The sequence below is a fragment of the Schistocerca nitens genome, chromosome 6 (genome assembly GCF_023898315.1).
Source record: "Schistocerca nitens isolate TAMUIC-IGC-003100 chromosome 6, iqSchNite1.1, whole genome shotgun sequence".
NCBI lineage: Eukaryota > Metazoa > Arthropoda > Insecta > Orthoptera > Acrididae > Schistocerca > Schistocerca nitens.
Window position 1 is genome coordinate 655,349,605 of NC_064619.1, and position 18,641 is coordinate 655,368,245.

At 44.7% G+C, this 18,641-nt stretch overlaps 1 protein-coding gene across 1 annotated transcript in view; it reads right to left on the reverse strand.

The window, feature by feature from the left end:
* The window catches only part of LOC126263555 (breast cancer anti-estrogen resistance protein 3 homolog), a 1,210,178-nt gene that overhangs the window by 40,601 nt on the left and 1,150,936 nt on the right, over positions 1-18,641 (reverse strand). Inside the window, exons 13-14 of the mRNA XM_049960647.1 lie at positions 11,825-12,136; positions 4,950-5,122 (exon numbers count right to left, since the gene is read on the reverse strand). Coding sequence (XP_049816604.1) covers positions 4,950-5,122; positions 11,825-12,136 — 485 coding nt within the window. The remainder of the gene's footprint in view (positions 1-4,949; positions 5,123-11,824; positions 12,137-18,641) is intronic.

Genomic DNA, 18,641 nt, shown 5'->3' on the forward strand with positions numbered 1-18,641 from the left:
GGACTGATGACCATAGCGCTCAGAGCCATTTGAAGCATTTTTTTTTTTTTTTTTTTTTTTTGATTGTCTGGTTGAAGGCATATGCGACACTCCTCGGTGAACAGAACGTGATTCCAGTCCTGAGCGGTCCATTCGACATGTTGCTGGGCCCATCTGTACCGCGCTGCATGGTATCGTGGTTGCAAAGATGGACCTCGCAATGGACGTCGGGAGTGAAGTTGCGCATAATGCAGCCTATTGCGCACTGTTTGAGTCGTAACACGACGTCCTGTGGCAGCAAGAAAAGCATTATTCAACATGGTGGCGTTGCTGTCAGGGTTCCTCCGAGCCATAATTCGTAGATAGCGGTCATCCACTGTAGTAGTAGCCCTTGGGGGGGCGGGGGGGGGGGGGCTGAGCGAGGAATGTCATCGACAGTTCTTGTCTCTCTGTATATCCTCCATGTCCGAACAACATCGCTTTTGTTGACTCCGAGACGCCTGGACACTTCCCTTGTTGAGAGCCCTTCCTGGCACATAATTACAATCCGGACGCGATCGAACCGCGGTACTGACGGTCCAGGCACGGTTGAACTACAGACAACACGAGCCCTGTACCTCCTTCCTGGTGGAATGACTGGAACTGATCGGATGTCGGATCCCCTCCGCCTAATAGGCGCTGCTCATACATGGCTGTTTACATCTTTGGTCGGTTTAGTGACATCTCTGAACAGTCAAAGGGACTGTGTCTATGATACAATACCCACAGTCAAGGTCTGTCGTCAGGAGTTCTGGGAACTGGGGTGACGCAAAACTTTTTTTGATGTGTGTAGTTCTAACAGTTACTAAATTCTTGATTTCTTATGTATCTGTTGTTGTATTTGTTAGATAATGTCCACCAGCGCCATGTGTAATCTTTCTTCTTCGAATTTGAAATGCGTTTCTTAAACTTACAGGTCATCTTTTATACTACATACATAAATAAATTAATAAAGTCTACATGAACATCTTTTGTTTCATTTATTTCGCTGGACTTTCCTCAGGCAACTATAAATCACGGTGCAGGTTTCAGGAATAATTTTAGTCAATAATTGTGGGGATACAACAGCACTGAATTTGAGATCCTCGTAACTTCTGTCGTGATTAGAAACCGTAATGTAGCTAACAGCCTTTCCTCGCATCTCACAGCCTCTCTGAAGACTGTATTCTAATCCGTTAAGATTGGTTTGATGTTGTACAGCAGCTCCGAAATGCACGAGTCACCCATTCTTAAATAATTACGAAAATCATCGGTTCCCAGCTTCTTAAGTAACAGAGTGTGGGTAAATTTCTTTCCTTGCATTGGCCACTTCTTTGCCCACAGCTTTCTCTGGGCTTTTTTGTCTTGTTACCTTTGAAGCAGACAAAGCAAGCCGGCCGCTGTGGCCGAGCGTTTCTAGGTACTTCAGTATGGAACCGCGTGACTGCTACGGTCGCAGGTTCGAATCCTGCCTCGGGCATGGATGTGTGTGATGTCCTTAGGTTAGTTGGGTTTAAGTAGTTCTAAGTTTTAGGGGACTGATGACCTCAGATGTTAAGTCCCATAGTGCTCAGAGCCATTTGAACAAACCAAACTCCCGTTTTTGTTTGTGTGTGAAAAAAGCTGGATCAAGTAGAACATAAACACAATGAAGTAAATATAAACAAAGCACAGTAGGTCAGCTCTGTAATCGCTGTGTGCTGTCAGTCGGTATGTGTGTTGGCTGCCACACTCATTTGTGATGTAAATTCAAGAACATCATGTAGGAAACTGTTCAAGGAACTGGGTATTCTAATCACTGCTGCTCAGTATATTTATTCCTTAATGAAATTTGTTGCAGATAATATATCTCTATTTCAACAAATAGCTCAATACATAGGTTTACTACTAGGAATAAGAACAATCTACACAAAAACCTAAAATGACTTACCTTGGTCCAAAAAGGGGTCCAATATTCAGGAACACACATTTCCAATAAATTTCCATCAACCATTAAAAGCCTGGTTTCAGATAAAGCACAATTTAAACAGAGTTTGAAAGACTTCTTGATAGGCAACTCCTCCTTCTCTACAGATGAACATCTTAACAGGGACTGTTAGATTTCCATTTTGACAGCACTTGGTCACAACAGTCCAAAATGAGATATTTTGTTTTCTACCGCGTAACAATGCTGCTGAAACTGTTTTAATGTTGAAACCAGCTTTTAAGTGCATAACTATGTTTCATTCTCACAGCAGTACTTCCAGTTTACTGTAACGTATTCACATATTTTGACAATATCTCGAAAATCAGAGCAGTAAGTATTACGAGGGAAAAAAAGGAATGACATCGCCCTGGGTGGAGCTTGTGTAGTACGCATTTCTGCCGCTAGGCGTGTGTAGCGCAACTCAACTCATTGCCAGTTCAGTGCCGCCTGTGTTGTCGATCTGGCTTATTCTGCGCGCCCGCATTGACTGTTTCAGCTAGCGTTGTTTTGTTCTCGTTTCGTTTTTTATGATGGCAAGTTTAAGTGAACAACGTGCACCTCTGAAATTTTGTTTTCTACCGGGTAAGAATGCTGCTGAAACTGTTTTAATGTTGAAACCAGCTTACCAAGATGACGCTATGGGAAAAACTCAATTGTACAAGTGGTTTGGTCGATTTAAAAATGGCGACCTGTCGACTGATGAAAAACCTCTTTCTGAACGTCCATCAACTGCCCGAATCGACGAAAATATTGAAAAAAATTCGACAGTTTGTACTCACAGACCATTTTTAGTAGATTGCGCAATAGTGTTCGTCAAAAAAGACCCGGTTTGTGGCAGACAGGAGACTCGTTCTTCCACGACAACGCACCTGCACACACAGCCATCTCTGTTAAGATAGTTTTTGGCTAAAAATGGCATAGTTCCGCTGTTCCACACAGCTTAGTCGCCTGACCTGGCTCCGAGTCACTGTTTATTATTTCCACCCATGAGTAGGGGCATGAAAGGACACTGATTGGACAACATTGAAAAAGTCAACAAAGAAACCAGGGAGAAGCTGTCGGCCGTTTCTAAAGATAACTACTAAGAATGTTGATGGTGTTAGGACAGCAACCAGCCACAAATTTATTTTCAGTTCCTTTGTTCAAAGAGTACCGTTACCGGTTTCGAATCGTAGTGATTCATCTTCAGACGGTTTACACGCTTTCCTTATGCCATGTGGTGTGTTTTTTTTACAGATTAATTGTCCTAAAATATAAATAATAGATAATTATAAGCACGCCATACACAGATGGTTGCGTTACAGATTTTCGTTGCATGTGACTTACGTGAAAGTCGGTTTGGAGTGCTTGATTTCATAACATTCGTCCAACAGATGTGAATACATTCCCACTGAATTCTTATTGTTGCACACGTAAATTTTTCTCACTGAAGACTTTAGATTTGTCACTGAGAAGATTTCTATCACGCACCACATATTTTGATACATACAAAGAGCTTACAAACATATGAGTATCAAAGATGCTATGATATATCGTAACATTTAAAGATGTCCTATGATTGGAAAGGATCATATATTCACTTACGCAACTGAAATGCCTTTTACACTAATACAGAGACATTGATTTTTTCAGTTGATACTGTTACATTAATTATAAAGTTGTTTTTTTGTACTGTATAGGTAAAATAGTACATTATTTAATTACATTTAGCATCATGAGAATTATTGTAACATATAAATCTGTTACTTGATCTGCAGATAGCCGTACTTATATTATTTGCTTTGGAGGTTGGAAAATAATTTTTGGAAATTTTTCAAGAAATGCGTGTTAGCTAACTCTGTTTGTTCATTAAGGGTATAGTCTGGGGTGCTGTTTTTGTGTATGTGTATTTCTATTTCTTCTAATATATTCATAGTGGCTCCTTTTTCTGCTAGATGTAAAATTTTTAAGTTGTTCTCAATGTTTCCCACTGAATGCTTTTCTTCAGCAATATGGGCTGCAAATGCAGATTTGTTCAAATTACCAAGTCTTAAAGCAACAGAATCAACTGAAAAAATCAATGTCTTTGTACTAGTGTAAAAGGCATTTCAGTTGCGTAAGCGAATATATGATCCTTTCCAAACATAGAACATCTTCAAATGTTACGACATACCATAGCATCTTTGATACTCATATGTTTGTAAGCTCTTTGTATGTATCAAACCATGTGGTGCGTGTTAGACAAATCTAAAATGTTCAGTGAGAAAAATTTACGTGTGCAACAATAAGAATGCAGTGGGAATGTATTCACATCTGTTGGACAAATGTTATGAAAACAAACACTCCAAACCGACTTTCACGTAAGTCACATGCAACGAAAATCTGTAACGCAACCATCTGTGTATGGCGTGCTTATAATTGACTATATTTTAGGACAATCAATCTGTAAAAAAACATACCACATGTCATAAGGAAAGCGTGTAAACTGGCTGAAGATGAATCACTACGATTCGAAACCGGTAACGGTACCCTTTGAATAAAGGATCTGAAAGTAAATTTGTGGCTGGTTGCTGTCCTAACACCATCAACATTTGTCTTCGAATAACAGCCACGGTCTCCATCATGTCATCACATGACAAAATTGCATACTACAAAGAATGTTTCGGACAGTGGAAGCACCGGTGGGAAAAATGTATCAGTTATAATGGCAAGCATTCTGAAGGAGGTGGTCTTGTAAACGATTCGACAATATATAGCTTTTAAAAAATAATTCCTGTTTTTTGCGTAACCCCTCGTTTTTTGTTTTTATGTTATGCTTTCTGACATGTTCCACATCCACGAGAATCTCTCTGGAACGGAAACTGAATCTAATCTCCACGAAATCGGTCGGTCGGTCGGCCGTTAAATTGGTTCGTGTGTAGGGAGGGGCGTTTAGACCAAGTGTGGTGTGGGGAACGCCCTGATCGGAGCGCTAGCCGGCAGAGCGATTGCTTGTGCTTGTACTTGCCTCTCGATGAGGTCGAGGCGCAGCTGTCGGCCGTGCGGCAGCGTGACGAGCTCGAGTCCGCAGGCGATGCCGAGCCCGAGGTCTGCAGCGTCGAGCAGCAGCGAGAGGTCGACGCGCGTCAAATGGGCCGCCAGCACGCGCGGGCCCGTCTCCTGCAGCTGCCGCCGCACCGCCTGCGCATGCGCACAAAAACGCCCGCGTCACCCTCAGAGGTCCGTAGCAGTTAAAGGCCCCGTACACGATCAGTTTGTCAAACTGCACACTGTTTGCCATACAGTTGACCGTGTACGGTGCTGTTTGACGTGTTTGTCAAGCATAGAACGTGTTTGCGAGATAATTTTGATTACTGAAAAGTTAGACGAGGTGGCGGACGTTGTTTTTGTCGAATTTTCGTCCCACATGTATAGAGAAAATTTATTTTTTACAATTTACCTCACTGTATGGTGAGAACTATGCAAACTACGATTATGGATAAAAACAAAACAGCGCCGAAAATTACCAAAATGGTAGAGGTATCACATCCTTCCCAGCCACATCTTACGCAGAAAGAGGTTATGAACGAAATCAATAGTTTATGGATGACGGAGAAACGGGAGTGCAACGAAATAAAAGAATTGGAAGTTCTCCAGTTGTTCTACATACGATGTAGGCTATATGTACGAGTGTAACCCCAAAAGTAAGGTCTCAACAGAACTCTGTTTGTGTGGCAGTTGGTCACACTGTAGTGCTTCACGCGCTGTGTGTAAACATGCGCACGCCGCGCTGAGGCGCTCAATCTTGGCTTTTTAGCCGTTGAGAATGGAGCTCCCGTTGGATGTTATCGCCAAGTGCGCACTGCGGCCGATTGAAATCCATCGCCAATTGACGGAAATGTATGGTGAGTCGTGCTTCGATGTCAAAAATGTTCGTAATTGGTGTAGAGAGTTTGCAACTGGTCGGACCGAAATTCACGACGAACAAAGGAGCGGGAGACCGTCAATTTCTGAGGAGACAGTGTTGAAGGTTGAGAAAAGCATGCCTGAAGAGCGGCGGATCACCCTGGATGATCTTTGTACGCTGGTTCTTGAGGTTTCCCAAAGCACCCTCACAGAATTTTAACGGGAATATTGAACAACCGGAAGGTGTGCGCAAGATGGGTGCCACGTATGCTGACTGAGGACCACATGTGGCAACGTGTTGATGCTTTCCGCGCATTTCTTCACCGCCTTGCAGCCGAACAGGACAACTTTCTGGATTCAATTGTCACGGGTGACGAAACCTGGGCATACCACTTTACACCTGAGACCAAGCAACACTCACGCCAGTGGCGGCATCCTTCTTCGCCAAAACCGCGGAAATTCAAACAAACACAGTCTGCCGGTAAAGTCATGGCAACCGTTTTTTGGGATCGGAAAGGGGTACTGTTGGTCGACTTTATGCCCACTGGGACCACAAATAACGCTGACAGGTACTGTGAGACTCTGAAAAAACTCAAACGGGCAATTCAGAACCGGAGAAGAGGAATGTTGAGCAAGGGCGTACACATTCTCCATGACAACGCTCGCCCACACATCGCTCGGCAAACCATTGCTCTCCTGCAAAAGTTTCAGTGGAACATAATCACCCACACACCCTATAGTCCTGACTGGACGCCCAGTGACTATCACCTGTTCCCTAGGTTAGAAGAACATCTGGCCGGAAAGCGATTCAGCTCCGACGACGACGTGAAAGAAGAGGTTCATAACTTTCTTAACAGTACGGCGGCGAGCTGGTATGACATAGGCATACAAAAACTGCTACAGCGTTTACAAAAATGGATCGACAGGAATGGTGATGATGTCAAAAATAGCTAAATGTTCAAGCTGTAAACTGATGTAAACCATTGTAGATATAAACAGGTCTATGTACTTATAAAAAAATAGGAGACCTTACTTTTGGGATTACCCTTGCATGTAATGAAAAGTGAGTTTAACGTCCCGACGACATCAAGGTCATTAGAGACGGAGCACAAGTCGGATTGTGTCAAGTATAGGGAAGGAAATCGGCCGCGTCCTTTCAGAGGAATCATCCCAGCATTTGCCTTGCGCGATTTAGGAAAATCCCGGAAAACCTAAATCTGGATGGCGGGACGCGGGTTGGTACCGTCGTTCTCCCGAATGCGAGCCCAGTGTGCTAACCACGGCGCCACCTCACTCTATGTAGGCTTTGTGTTCCCTTGTTGTTATATTTTAAAGAATTCCCATTAGAAGACCAAGTAGAAGAGGACAACTTTCGCATACTTGCGTCTCCTTTTTCTATTTGAGGGCGAAGTAACTCTAAACAAGTTATGAAACTTTTTACAGTCAATCCGCAGGAAGTTGATGAAATCATCAGGTTTTGAGTGTAACATTTCACTAACAAGTTTTCATGCTATATTTCTCTCTAATTTTAAATCATTCTCTGCACCAACATCTTCGTTCTCTTCTTCTTTAAACAGTGGTAGAAATGCTTTATCTGCATTTGTAGCCATTCCCACAAACGCCAAAATACATCATACACGAAAAGCATCTGCTTCAAAAGTAAGGTTAAATTGCAAGCTTTCTTGGTACGTGTACGGCTTGCCTGATCCATCTGTAGATAAGAGCAAATTTGACAGACAAGTTAGCTCTTTTACGAGGGCTGTAACAAATGGATAAATTTCTCATTTTAAGCCATTCTCTGGACCAGCGTCTCGTTATTTATTCCTCTTTATACACAGCGCCGAAGTCAATCCAGGGCTACATTGTCTTATGTACTGCATCACAAAAGACTGATAGTTACTAGGGCCACCAAGCTGAGAGGGGCACCCCAGTTCAAAATCTGTGTGTAGGGTGTATCATAACTAGTAGTAAAAAGTGATATGGCTAAAAGTGTATGGCACTTTTGAGAGAGAATTGTGAATGTGCAGTTACGGGCCACTACTGACTTAAGAATGGAATATTGCCCTAGTCAGCAAAAACGTTTTCTGCTGGGGAGAGATCTGGCGACCTTGCTGGGCAAGGTAAGATTCGGCAAGCACGAAGAGAAGCAGCAGAACTCTCGCCTTGTGTGGGCTGGCATGTATCATCTTGCTGAAACGTAAGCCCAGAATCGTTTGCCATGAATGGCAGCAAAACAGGGTGCAGAATATCGTCGACATACTGGTGTGCTGTAAGGCTGCGGCGGATGACAACCAAAGGGGTCCTGCTATGAAATGGAATGGCACCCCTCACTATCAGTCCTAGATGCCGAGCAGTATAGCGGGCGACAGCCAGGTTGGTGTCCTTGATGTCCGGGGAGTCTTGAGACACGACTTTGGCCTAGAATCTCACTGACTGGAGTAGAAATGTCTTCAGTGATGAACACTGCTTCGAACTGAATCCCAATGACCAGCAGTTCTGTTTGAAAGGTATGACGGAGACTAGAGAGCATTAGTGTATTAGCACCAGCCTGTTTAACCGAGAGGTTACGTGCTTGCCTCCCATGCAGTGGGCCTGGCTATCATTCCCGGCCAGGTTGCAGATTTTCTCCGCTCGTGGAGTGGGTGTTGTGTTGTACTCATCATCACCGACATGTAAGTCGCCCAATGTGGCGTCACCTGAAATAAAACTTGCAACCTGGTGGCCGCCCTCGCCCGGAAGGGGCCTCCCAGCCAACAATGCCATACGATCATTTCATTTCATTTTACTAGGGCTGGCATCGCACATGAAGGGCGTGTAGAGAGTCACATGCTGAGTGTTCACTGTGAAGGATGAGGCCGTGTACTCGTATGAGACTGCGTTATCAGCACCTGACACAGCTTGAAAGCACCCACATTGTGAATCTCCATTTCGCTGGCTGGTCGAATCGTGCAATATCCAGGTTTGTGGGGCATTCGAATGTGACAGTGACTCTATGTTGGACCGTATGGGTATATGTGGGCAAAGATACTTGTCTTCAAGGTTCTAGTCGACAATGTCCGACTCCCATAAGGTAGTATCACCATACTGTACACCAAGCACGACTTTGTGTCATTCTACACCATTGCTATAATATTAGCACCAGTCAGACTAGGGAATTACCATCCCATGCGTAGACTGCCGGTAACACCACAACACAACCGGTCTAACCGAGAGAGGTGTTGCAGTGATTGGCACGCTGGACTCGCATTCGGGACAGTGACTGTTAAGATCCAAATATGGCCATCCACTATTAGGTTTTCTGTGATTTCCCTGAATAGTTCCAGGCAAAGGTCAGTATGGTTCCTTTGAAAAGGGCAAGGTCAGTTTCCTTCCCCATTGTTTTGGAACCCAAGCTTGTGTTCTGTCTCCAACAGTCGCGGTGTTGACGGGATGTTGTACTCTACTTAAACCCTACCTTCGCAACCGGATTACCCACTTCATCTCTGAGCTGGCGGGATTCGGGACACAGACAATGATTTCAACATACCACTACAACAAGAGTTTTCAGCTGACTGACTGACTGAGACAAACAAGTGAGTGATCTACTGCCAGCACCTACCCCTTGAATGCAGTGATACCAACTTCGTCGAAAAAAAAATCATTTTCTGCGTCAGAGTCTCGGCACTCTCTATTTTCTGAGCATGTTTCGTATGTATACCAGCAATCTTCTCTTATATATAAAAGGCAATGTCCCGACCAACTCACTCCCTCACTCCCTGACTCATCATCGTCCAGCTCAATCATCGTTCAGCTCAATCATCGTTCAGCTCAAATCGCTAATGACAGAATGGATGGGTGTTAATCTGGTACTGTAGGTATCGTTTAAGAAGTGATTTTTCGAAATTCCACCCCTAAAGGAGTGAAATAGTGTATGAAACGTTTTTTGAAAAATGTCGTTATTAAGGCACTTTTGAAGCCAGACATATGAAAAGTGGTATTTTGTTTCTCTGTCAGAAATAAAGAAATACGTGTTTCAGCATTTCTGGAAATTCAGCACCTAAGGGGGTGATATAGGGGTGAAATGTTTTAGAAAATGTTTATTGTGGAATCATATTTAAAGCTAAATCTACAAAAACTGGTATTTAGGTTCTCTGTTAGAAATTAAACAATACGTGTGCCACTATCTTTTGGAAATTCAACTCCTTAGGGGTGAAATAGACGGCCGAAATTTTTAAGAAAATATTTCGTTATGTTGAGAACAATTTTTAAAGCTAAATCTATGAAAATTTGTATTTCACTTCTGGGTTGGATATAAAAAAATACACTACTGGCCATTAAAATTGGTACACCAAGAAGAAATGCAGATGCCAACGGGTATTCATTGGAGAAATATATTATGCTAGAACTGACATGTGATTGCATTTTCACGCAGTTCGGGTGCATAGATACTGAGAAATCAGTACCCAGAACAACCACCGACACGCCTGGGCATTGAGTCAAACAGCTTGGATGACGTGTACAGGTACAGGTGCCCATGGAGCTTCAACACGATACCACAGTTCATCAAGAGTAGTGACTGGCGTATTGTGACGAGCCAGTTGCTCGGCCACCATCGACCAGACGTTTTCAGTTGGTGAGAGATCTGGAGAATGTGCTGGCCAGGGCAACAGTCGAACATTTTCTGTATCCAGAAAGGCCCGTACAAGACCTGCAACATGCGGTCGTGCATTATCCTGCTGAAATGTAGGGTTTCGCAGGGATCGAATGTAGGGTAGAGCCACGTGTCGTAACACATCTCAAATGTAACGTCCACTGTTCAAAGTGCCGTCAATGCGAACAACAGGTGACCGAGACGTGTAACCAATGGCACCCCATACCATCACGCCGGGTGATACGCCAGTATGGCGATGACGAATACACACTTCCAATGTGCGTTCACCGCGATGTCGCCAAAGACGAATGCGACGATCATGATGCTGTAAACAGAACCTGGATTCATCCGAAAAAATGACGTTTTGCCATTCGTGCTCCCAGGTTCGTTGTTGATACACCATCGCAGGCGCTCCTGTCTGTGATGCCGCGTCAAGGGTAACTGAAGCCACGGTCTCCGAGCTGATAGTCCATGCTGCTGCAAACGTCGTGGAACTGTTTGTGCAGATGGTTGTTGTCTTGCAAACGTCCCGATTTGTTGACTCAGGGATCGAGACATGACTGCACGATCAGTTACAGCCATGCAGATAAGATGCCTGTCATCTCGAGTACAAGTGATACGAGGCCGTTGGGATCCAGCACGGCGTTCCGTATTACCCTCCTGAACCCACCGATTGCATATTCTGCTAACAGTCATTGGATCTCGACCAACGCGAGCAGCAATGTCGCGATAGGATAAACAGCAATCGCGATAGGCTACAATTCGACCTTTATCAAAGTCGGAAACGTGATGGTAGGCATTTCTCCTCCTTACACGAGGCATCACAACAACGTTTCACCAAGCAACGCCGGTGAACTGCTGTTTGTGTATTAGAAATCACTTGGAAACTTTCCTAGTGTCAGCACGTTATAGGTGTCGCCACCGGCGCCAACCTTGTGTGAATGCTCTGAAATGCTAATAATTTGCATATCATAGCATCTTCTTCCTGTCCGTTAAATTTGGCGTCTGTAGAACGTCATCTTCGTGGTGTAGCAATTTTAATGGCCAGTAATGTGTGTGTCAGGAGATGAGTTCTATTGAAATATCACCACATAAATCTTGGACTCCAGCTACCAGAATCGTTTTTCGGTGAGAAGTACACATGAGGAAAAGGCCTTGCTTCTGTGACGTTAATTAGCGTCAAAAGTTTGGAAGATGTTGGAACTTGTGAACAACATAAAAATTCGGTTAAATAAAAGCAAAAAGGTCTGTGCAGACTACGCGAGCAAAGTACCGGAAGCTAAGCTACTAAAGAAGGAAATAAAGGAAGAGAGAGGATGATGGTAAGAGGTGTGCGAGGTGAACAGAGAGGAGCGCGCGCGCCGTACCTGCAGGGCGGACGGGTCGAGCGGCTTGTTCTCGATGACAGGCAGCAGCAGCGTGGAGGCGCTCTCCAGGTCGAAGGCGGACGGCGGCTCCGGCTCGGGCACGGACAGCAGCAGCGAGTCCTCGGCGGCCGAGTCGTACTCGGTGCGGTAGCGCGGGTTCTTGATCACGACGCCGCGGTGCTGCGCCTGCGGCTGCGCCTGCGAGCAGTCGGTGGCGTCGGCCGCCGAGCTCTGCGCCGAGTCGCCCGAACCGTTGCCAGAGTCCGAGCCAGACGCGTGGTACGACGACACGCGCTGCAGGCTGGCCGCCGCCTGCGCAACGCACACGCCGCCCCGCTCTACACACGCTGCGGTCTCAACATCTTACACACAACACTTAACGACACTGAGGGTTGCGATGATCCTTTCCATGCATTTGTTGTCAAGCAGTAAAAAATTCGTGTTGCTCCCTGGTGACCAGCCTTTAAACAAGAATGAGATTTTCACTCTGCAGCGGAGTGTGCGCTGATATGAAACTTCCTGGCAGATTAAAACTGTGTGCCCGACCGAGACTCGAACTCGGGACCTTTGCCTTTCGCGGGCAAGTGCTCTACCATCTGAGCTACCGAAGCACGACTCACGCCCGGTACTCACAGCCTTACTTCTGCCAGTACCTCGTCTCCTACCTTCCAAACTTTACAGAAGCTTTCCTGCGAACCTTGCAGAACTAGCACTCCTGAAAGAAAGGATATTGCGGAGACATGGCTTAGCCACAGCCTGGGGGATGTTTCCAGAATGAGATTTTCACTCTGCAGCGGAGTGTGCGCTGATATGAAACTTCCTGGCAGATTAAAACTGTGTGCCCGACCGAGACTCGAACTCGGGACCTTTGCCTTTGCGGGCAGAAGTAAAGCTGTGAGTACCGGGCGTGAGTCGTGCTTCGGTAGCTCAGATGGTAGAGCACTTGCCCGCGAAAGGCAAAGGTCCCGAGTTCGAGTCTCGGTGGGGCACACAGTTTTAATCTGCCAGGAAGTTTCAGCCTTTAAACAAGGTGTTTCGACAGTGTACCTTGCCATCACCTCCAGGTGAAACCTCTAGAATGATCGTCTTTGCTACATCGCGCTTCCTTTGTACTCAGTAGACGTTCGTTTCACTCGACTCTACAATACAATACAATCCAGAAATATTACATTGTATTGTATGTTAACCGGGGACCTAGAAACGACGGAGAGGCTCAGTCCCCGCCGCAGCCGGTCCACAACTCCACGACGACTGCCGCAGTCCACTTCACCGCTCCGCCGCCCCACACCGAACCCAGGGTTATTGTGCGGTTCGGCCCCCGGTGGACCCCCCAGGGATCGTCTCACACCAGACGAGTGTAACGCCTATGTTTGCGTGGTAGAGTAATGGTGGTGTACGCTTACGTGGAGAACTCGGTTGCGCAGCAATCGCCGACATAGTGTAACTGAGGCGGAATAAGGGGAACCAGCCCGCATTCGCCGAGGCAGATGGAAAACCGCCTAAAAACCATGCACAGACCGGCCGGTTCACCGGACCTCGACACAAGTCCGCCGGGCGGATTCGTGTCGGGGACCAGGCGCTCCTTCCCGCCCGGAAAGCCGTGCGGTAGACCGCACGGCCAACCGGGCTTAGTCAGCCATCATATTAGGCTCCAAGAAGCTGTTCCCAGAACCCTGGAGATGCAAGAAGTATATAGATGGCGAAATGTGGTGTGAGGTAACTGTGATAGATGTTAGATTCGGTACGATTCCCGTGAGAAAGACCGCCTGCATAATGCTACTCCTCTGTGATTGGCTGCTGTGTTCGGAGCAAGGGCGCCAAAACGTTAAAGTATAGTTATTGTTATTAGTTAAACAACTCATTGGAATGACTTCACTATTTAATATAAATATCTCTCAACAGCTGACTATCAATCATTCATTTTAGAATTATTAAAAACAATTTAAATAAAAAACAAAAGACTGACGAAATTGCAGACGAAGCACTTCGGTACGAAGCACTTCTGGTACGGCGCGGGCCAGTATTCGGTATTAAAAGATTCACCCCGGTAGTCATAAGGCACAGACACGTGCCACAAATAGTGTAAAGATACATTTTCGTAAACATTGTGTTTGATCATGTACTTTGCTGTATCAGAAGGTGTTGTATTAAGATCATGTAGTCTTCTCGTGTGACTATATGAAAATACGCGAGTGGCATCCCATAGAAGTGATACATTATTTCAGAACAGAATCTCGCTAAAAGTCAGTTTCAGCCTCAAGATACAGAACCTACGACCTGCGTGCTGTTTTCTGCGCTGGGGACATCAACTTGGAGACAGCAGGTTAGTGAACTACAACAGAACCTTCGTATTCCACACAGTGCAGTGGAAACAACTAGGCGCCTTACGTGTACTGCATGCACAGAAGAAATGTGCTCAGTGAGACGTCATCTGCAGTAATGCAGAGGAGGTAAAGGAGGATGATCGTTTTTGACACCAACAATCAATTCATTCTTCCTTTCTTGCCGTAACTCTTCCTGTGGAGTAACTTCAAAATGATTTGTCTTGCGTATAATCGATTAGAGCACTAAAATCGATAGCACTTGACAAATGAAGGAGGAGGTACTATACTGGATTCAATTATTTCGTTATTTTCGTATTATAAGTTGTTTGTTATGATAGTACTATATTCAAGGGAACGGAACGTTGCAGATTTATCAAAAACACGTCGCTCTTGGTACGATTTGTTATAGTTCAGTCTCAGTTAATGATACATCGGTCATTATGTTCAAAAGTTGCATGAATTCACCATAGCGTAGTGTATAGAGGTATGCAGTTAGCGAATATACGGAAGTAGGTTCGTGTCTTACTATATATTATTTCCCCTCCCCCTCCCCACCCTTTACGCATTTTAAAAAATTCTGGGACTTTCTTATTAATTTAATAAAGGGCAAATACAATGTTTCTTGTTTTACCATCCATACACGTTTCGGAGAAGTCTCTCCATCTTCAGTGGGGTTTATTGATAATCTTATTATTACATACTAGTGTCCACAAATCTGTTTGGCATTTGCAGCACAGCTTCAATTATTCCCTTCCACTATGTCATTTTTTGCAGGTCTAGCGTTTTCGTGCTGCTACAGGGTGTCTGAGTGGTGTTTCCTCACACAAACTGTTTCACTCATGAGTGTGTGTTACGATGTAGAAACTTTTCCGAAACATGTATGGCTAATAAAACAGCAAAAATTGTGTTTGCTCAAGGCGGAACCAGATTTCCTTGTTACATATTAAGAGCAAACACAGACAAAGAATGAGCCTCGACCACAAAATGATTACATAATAACAGGCGCGATAAAAGTTCCCCATTTGAGGCCGCTGCAACAGCTTATATGCAACATTGCGCGACTCCGATGCAGGTACATAAGTACCGACATGTAGCCAAGGAATTAAGTGTGGCATTTCTGCCATTCCGACGTGCGTGCGGCCAAAGTGGGATGTTAGCTATGATGTCGTTATTAGCAAATGCGTCCAAACATGATCAACGTTCTCTTCTTAACCACCGAAGGACAAACGTCGCTAGACATAAATAGCAGCCTGTTCATTACAGACAAGTGGGAGGCACTCGAGCACCCGACCTATAGTCCTGATCTCCCCCCATTCGATTATCACATCTTCGGTCGCTTTGAAAAGGCCTTGAACGGTCAGTCATTCCTGTCGACGAGGATGTGCATCAGGCAGCTATGGACTACTTCATGTAAAACGGGACGGTGTTTAATCAAACGGCAATTTTTGCCTGATTGGCATACCGATTTTGGACTGTACGGCCTTCACCCCCCTTAACAAAGTGAGTCAGCTACCCTTTCCGATGTCGTTTTATGCAACCCGCAATGTTTTATCTAGCCTTCAAAAGCCACGCGCGGGATTTTTATATTGTCTCCCTCGCTACACGTAAGCTATTAGTCCTACAGAAAAAATGAACATGACCTTTCTGTAGGAAATGTAACGTAGTTAAATTTTGTATAGGGGTACGTTTTCACTCTAGGTCACAGTTTTCGAGTTATTCAAGGAAATGTGCAACAGTGACCAGTAAACAATCGTACCTCCACCCCCACACTCGTTCCTCACCAGTCAAGATTTCTAATATGTTGTTCATAGTACTCCCTCCAACCACTGTACAAAAATTACCAACTACACGAACTTCTTCCGATGTTCGAGCAATTTTGGTCTCTTTTGAGTGGGGGATATTACACCACCAGCACAGTCGCCTATTTCGTTGACATTATCAATTTAAATGTGCCCATTAGGGTAATGAAAGAAAAACGAGTTCTGTAAACGTTACGTCAAAACTAATTACGTTGACGATTCGACTCAAACTTAACCCTTAGAAGTACAGTAGTTTCATTGTCAGAAGACTTGACGAATACAATGATACAACTGTTTGTCTTATGCTGTTAAAATTCACAAAATCGTAAGGTAAAATTGACGCAAACGTCAATTCTATAATTTGTAAATGCTCGACTAAGCCTGTGTCGTAATAAGGCCAGTGAAGACGAAAGAAGGTCGAATATGGGAAATAACTCGTTCAGTCGCGAAATTTTGTACAGTGGTAGGCGGGACTGCCACGAGCAACATCTAGGAATCCTGACCAGTGGGGGTTGGGTATAAGGGTGTGTGCATGGGCTCGAAGGTCACTTTCGTACGATTTTCTCGATTAACTCGAAAATTACGGCCTCTAGCAGAAACGTATCCCAGTACAAAATTGAACTACATTAAATTTCCTACCAAAAGGTCCTGTTCATTTTTACTGTAGGACAAACAGTTTGTGCAAAGTGAGAGACAGAATACGAAAAGCTCGCGCATGAGGCCAGATTAACATTACGGGTTGCATAAAGCAACAGCAACATCCATAGGAGCAGCTGAATCACACTGTTTGTTCTGCAATATTCGATGTTATTTAAGTGCAACAGAGCACTCTCTCGCAGGCGAGTTTTTTCGATTTTGTGACTTCACTCTCATTAAAAAGAAAAGCAATGACGTTTGTATTCTTGATGGACACAAATATTTGGCTATTTTTTCCGATTATGTTGCGATTTCCGAGGGTGTGGTTAGGCAAGGACCTAAGCGTACAGCTTACATTTTTTCAAATAACTTCCGGGAATTCAGCCAGGTAACGCTTTCAGCGACCGCCAATATTTCGGCGGGAGAACACGCCGCCATTTTCAAGGCAAACTGTAACGGACAGGCGACGTACATGCAAATTTAAAACCTCGGTTCTCGGACTGATGCAGGAAAGATAACACACACTGGACACTAGTGCCACCAAAGATGACCAGAGTTAGAGATAGCGATAGTGAGACTACGAACTCCCAAGTGAGGTAGCATTGATTGTGTCCCTCTGTTTTTCGACAGGGGAGAGAGCCAGATTCCAAACGGAGTTTAAACAAAACCCTCCATCCTTGTTAACGAGGTTGCTCGCTAATTTAATCTCAACTGCCTCCTTAATAACACTGTCCCAATAGCTGGACGTGCATGCCAATATCTCGGTGTTATTATATAACATGGAGTGACCAGTATCCACGCAATGTTCGGCAATAGCAGATCTGCGTGGCTGCTGTAATCGTGTGTGCCGTTTATGCTCAGTACATCGGTCCTCCACGGTCCTGATAGTTTGACCAATATATGCCATGCCGCAGCTACAAGGAATGCGACGTACACCCGCCTTACGCAGACCAAGATCATCCTTAACAGAAGTCAAAAGCACTCTGATATTATATGGAGGTCGGAAAACACATTTCACATCGTATTTCCGTAAAATACGACCGATCTTGTTGGAAGTGTTTCCTACGTAAGGCAAAAATGCAGCAGACTTAGGTGTCGACTCAGAATTCTCATTAATCACTAGATGTACAGTTGGGCGATAGCGCAACGCACGTTCAATCTATCACTATAACCATTTTGACGAAACGTAACTTCAAGATGGGACAGCTCAGCTGGTAAAGTCTCAGCGTCGGAAACGACATGTGCCCTGTGTACCAAGGTACGAAGTATCCATTCACGGTGAGCCGAATGGTGACAACTATTAGCCTGTAAGTACAAGTCGGCGTGAGTACGTTTCCTGTAGAATGCATGTCCCAATGATCCATCATCCTTCCTCCTAACCAACACGTCAAGAAAGGGAAGGCAACCATCCTCTTCCACCTCCATCGTAAAACGAATGTTCGGGTGGAGCGAGTTCAGATGTTCTAGAAAGGCATTCAAACTCTCCCTACCACGAGGCCAAACAACAAAGGTATCGTCACCATATCTAAAGAAACAGGCGGGTTTCAAAGGCGCCGACTACAACGCACGTTCCTCGAAGTCTTCCATAAACAAATTTGCGATCACAGGAGACAACGGACTACCCATCGCAACTCCATCTGTCTGCTCGTAATACTGGTCATTGAATAAAAAGTAAGTGGATGTCAACATATGCTGAAAGAGATTACTTAATTCAGCACCAAACCTAGCCTCAATTAACCGCAACGAATCAGACAGAGGAACACGAGTGAAGAGAGAGACCACATCGAAACTCACTAAAATATCAGATTCATTCAACCGCAGTCCCTCCAAACGACGTAAAGCTTACGTTGTTGCGAGTACTAGTCAGAAGTGACTGGCTGTTTGTTTCCCAATAATTCGCAATTTCCGAGACGATGTGGTTAGGAGGTAACCAAAGAACAGAGATTAAATTACTGCTGGTGAAACAAGCCAAGAATGACAATTATATTCTTGCTTCTCAGATGTAATATCAAAGGGACAAGCTCGTTTCACCCTAGCCGCGATGCAACATGCGACCTT